At 32.3% G+C, this 4,604-nt stretch overlaps 1 protein-coding gene across 1 annotated transcript; it reads left to right on the top strand.

Annotated features, from left to right (window-relative positions):
* Positions 1-617: 617 nt before the first annotated feature.
* Positions 618-1,562, top strand: LOC107135335 (olfactory receptor 8K3-like). Its single transcript, XM_015477220.2, has one exon. The coding sequence runs from the start codon at positions 621-623 to the stop codon at positions 1,560-1,562; it is 942 nt and encodes a 313-aa protein (XP_015332706.1). The 5' UTR covers positions 618-620.
* Positions 1,563-4,604: the final 3,042 nt, after the last annotated feature.

Consider the following 4,604-nt stretch of genomic DNA (forward strand, 5'->3'; position numbering starts at 1 on the left):
ATATTTAGTATATGATTGGAATATAAATGATTTTATTAAATTAATAAATACAGATCTACATGTCATCATATAAATAACAAATGCAAAAATTTAGGAACAATGTAAAAGTAGGATAACCATTCATCTATCATCCAAAGTTCTAGAAATGTTTATACTTTCATCATTTATGCTTTCTATATCCATATAAGTGTACCTGTATCATTGTCTGCCTATTTTTTCATTGAATTCTCAACCGTGGAACAATGTTATGATATGATTATTGAAATGGACTAGAGGTAATATATAGTAGATTGTTTAGCAGCTTAGCTGACATCTACAAATTAGATAAAAATAGCCATCCAACTCTCAATTGTGAAAATGAAAATATCTTTAAGCTAGTAAAATGTTCTTTAGTAATCAAATCACCTAAGAGCAGCTGTTTTACATTTATCTCTGATTTTTCATATTTTATTTGTGAAAATAAAATATGAAATGTTTACTTTTAAGCAATCTAAATTTGAAAGTTTAAATATATCTCATGTATATTAGCTTTGCATAATGTATATTCCCCTTGCAATAATAATTGAAATCTATTCATTTTGCTACTATGTCTTTCCAGAAGAGACTTTCTAATCAACTGAATGGAAAAACACAACCTCACAGTGGTACATGAATTCATTCTGAAGGGTATCTCCTCACGTCCTGAGCTGCAGAATATACTCTTTGGGCTGTTCCTCATCATCTACATGAGCACACTGGTGGGCAACTTGGGCATGATCATCCTCACCAAGGTGGACCACAGGCTCCAAACACCCATGTACTTTTTTCTCAGACACCTGGCTATTACAGATCTTGGTTATTCTACAGCTGTGGGCCCCAAAATGTTGGTAAATTTTGTGGTGGATCAAAATACGATCAACTATTATTTTTGTGCTACACAACTAGCTTTCTTTCTTTTTTTCATTTCTTGTGAACTTTTTATTCTGTCAGCAATGGCCTATGACCGCTACATGGCCATCTGTAATCCTCTCCTCTACATGGTCATCATGTCACAAAGGGTATGTCTCTTGTTGGTGGCAATCCCCTATCTCTACAGTACTTTTTTATCTCTTCTAATCACCATAAAGATTTTTACTTTACCCTTCTGTGGCTACAATGTCATCAGTCATTTTTACTGTGATAGTCTCCCCTTGCTATCTTTGCTTTGTTCAAACACACATGAAATTGAAGTTATAATTCTGGTCTTTGCAGCTTTTGATTTGATTTCCTCTCTTCTGATCATTCTTATGTCCTACCTGCTCATCCTCATAACCATTCTCAGGATGAAGTCTGCTGAGGGCAGGCGCAAGTCTTTCTCCACCTGCGGATCCCACCTGACAGTGGTCATAGTGTTCTATGGGACTTTGATATTCATTTATTTGCAGCCAAATTCAGGTCACTACTTTGACACTGATAAACTGGCTTCCGTATTTTACACCCTGGTCATCCCCATGTTGAATCCCTTCATCTATAGCTTGAGAAACAAAGATGTAAAATATGCCCTACAGAGGACATGGAAAAAGATGTGGAATATTTTTTCTTAAAAGTAGCATAGAATTTAAGTCAGACAAGTCATACAAATACCTGCATTATGGGGCTGGGGCTGTAGCTCAGTGGTAGAGCACTTGCCTCGCTCACATGAGGCACTGGGTACGATCCTCAGCACCACATAGAAATAAAAAAAAATATATATATATATATATATATATATAAAAAACAAGTACCTGCATTTGATTCTTTTGGAATGTATAGAAAGCAAAAGTGCACTCATTATATATTTAAAGATTGGTCTTTTGTTATTAGTCAGATTTCTAAATATTATAAATATGTAAGTGAACTAAATGATAAAAATTGTTGCTTTACTTGATGGGAAGAAATGAATTATAAACATAATAAATCAGTAAATGTTATAGTAAAGTAATGTGTGTTTAAAGTCCTCAGATCCAAAGTTCAGGTAGAATAGTATGCTGTATGGGAATGAAAAAAAAATATCTACCTATTTATCTATCTATACACATACAAACACACACACATTTTTTTTTGAAAAAGGAATTGAGATTTTTTTTGTTGTGGTTTTTATGGTTTCATGTATTACAATAAACTTTTCAGTATCCACATGTGTGTATGTTTGTTATGTTTGCTTCCTTTATTGGATAAGAAAAAAACATTTTGTTTTAAGCTTTAAACACTTCAATGATGGTATCAAAATCAACTTTTATTGTAACTTATTGCAAAGTGTTCAGCAGAAGATCTATCTTCTTGAAATATTTCCACTGCATAATACAGTACTTTTGTATTTAAATGTATAATACAATACTTTTAAATACATGTGCAATGTTTACAAGAGATCTCTAGAGCGTATTTAGTTTCAGTAATTCAGATTTTGTATTGACTGAAAATTTTTCATTTACCCCAGTTTCTATTACATGTAACTATTATTCTACTTTCTGATTCAATTTGAGAATTTTGGATACCTCATTAAGCAGCTTAATGCGGTATTTGTCTTTTTGTACCTGGTTTATTTGATTTAGCATCATGTACTTCCAGTCTATCCATGTTATCTCATTTTAAAGTAGATTGTCTTTAAAATTTAATTCATATTCTACCACATCTAGGTGTTACATTTTACATATCCATTATCGTTGGATGGATATTTAGGTTGATTCCACATCTTTGCTAGTTTTAATTACACTGTAATGAAAATGATAGTACTAGCACATCTCTGAGATATTTATACAAGGGCTTTTTGACAAGACCTTGAAGATGGATTACATGCTCTTACACTCTATTAATAAATAAATAAAGCCACAGTTGAACATAAATTGTCCCTGACAGTTAGCAGATAAATTGTCCAAATTTCATTCAGCTTTCAAATACTTTGGGGATAATCCACTAATTGTTTAGCACCTCCTCAGGGAGAGTCTCAAATATGAAAGAAAAAAAAAACTTCCATAAATTTTCCTCATAAATGTAATGTTAAGAATCACCTGGAAGAATCAAGAGAGAAGGTTCATTACAGGTAACAAACACAGAAAGTGTCATATGGTGCTGTATGCTGCCTATACCTACAGAAATAGTCAGTGTGCTCTGGCTTTGCCATCTGATGTAAGAGACCAAACCTTATTCAATTCTGTGCTTTGTACAGCTCTGTTGAAGTGTGAGCAGTAAGAAGTCCTCCATTCTGTTCTCTGAATGCTAATTTTTTAAATATTTTCAAATGAGTTGAGAGGGTAAGAATATTTGAAACTCATTCTTTGTGTGTGTGTTTTAGAAAATATTGAATTTCACACACACATAAAATTTTATTTCTGAGATCACCCAAAAATGGGAGGAAGAGAAACCTTCAAGGATGATGATTTTTTTTTAATGATAGATGTGAAACTTCAGTGACTCAGTGTTTTTATTTATTTATTTATTTATTTATATTTTTTAGTTTTCGGCAGACACAATATCTTTGTTCCTATGTGGTGCTGAGGATCCAACCCGGGCCGCACGCATGCCAGGCAAGCGCGCTACCGCTTGAGCCACATCCCCAGCCCTGACTCAGTGTTTTGTTCTGATATTCTTCCAAACATTTGGTTATTTAGTGACCCTAAGCCCTTCCAGTGATCCTTTTAAAAATCAATTTAAATTTTAAGAATTATGAAAATATGTATCTCATCTCATCTCTTCCTCATCTGTTGATGAAGAAGAGGTGGTTACAATTCACAATTATATGTGAAAGGTATTCTATGAAAAATAGGAGACCTTTATGTTTCCAGTTTTATGGTGGTGGTAAATGTTCATTTTGCAGTGGAATGTGAAAAAAACTTTTCTCAGACAACAGCACTAAAAATTAAAATGCCAGTATTCAGTAGATGGTCAACTATGAAAGCGCATTTTTTTTTTCTCTCCATTGAAGTCCCAATCCAGTAAACAGAAAAGAAATTTATTTCCTTACCTTTTTGACACTGATCGTGTACACTTCTTTATTTGTAGTTTTTCATTATTAGAAATTATATCAAACAGTAACAACAAAAGACAGGCTTTACATTGTTTCTTATTGTACTTAGGTATTTCTTGAATGTTGTACTCTGATATTCTTTAACATACTTATGATTAAAGAAAGGTGTGTGCTTGGGACAGGGTTGATTTTTAGTTAGCCACAGCCATGCAAGCAAAAGTGTCCATTAGTTAAATGTCAATTACATATAATCAGCTTTATGTATAATGTGATAAAATTTAATAATTCTCTTTTCTCATAGCTCATTTACACACTGTACTCAATAAATTTTTCACTATAAAATGTGTCATTTCTAATTTTTAATGTATAAGCTATTTATGATCATTTTGCACCAGTGATAATTACCTTAAATGCCATGCACCTACTTCTATGCTATATTTTTCAAACCTCAGGCTACTGGAAATATTCTGAGACATTTTGTTTACTTAAGCACAAATTTTATGCATTAGTGGTTATATCATATTTGGAAGGCGTACTTATGCCCTTAGCACCAAAAAGATTTCAAATCACAGTTAGGAATCTGTATGTGTATATATATATATATATATATATATATATATATATATATATATATATATAAAAA

Source organism: Marmota marmota, unplaced genomic scaffold, assembly GCF_001458135.2.
Source record: "Marmota marmota marmota unplaced genomic scaffold, marMar, whole genome shotgun sequence".
Taxonomy (NCBI): Eukaryota; Metazoa; Chordata; class Mammalia; order Rodentia; family Sciuridae; genus Marmota; species Marmota marmota.

Bases quoted from the DNA above. Each gene is read 5' to 3' on its own strand.
- LOC107135335 (XM_015477220.2), top strand. From the start codon at position 621: ATGGAAAAACACAACCTCACAGTGGTACATGAATTCATTCTGAAGGGT.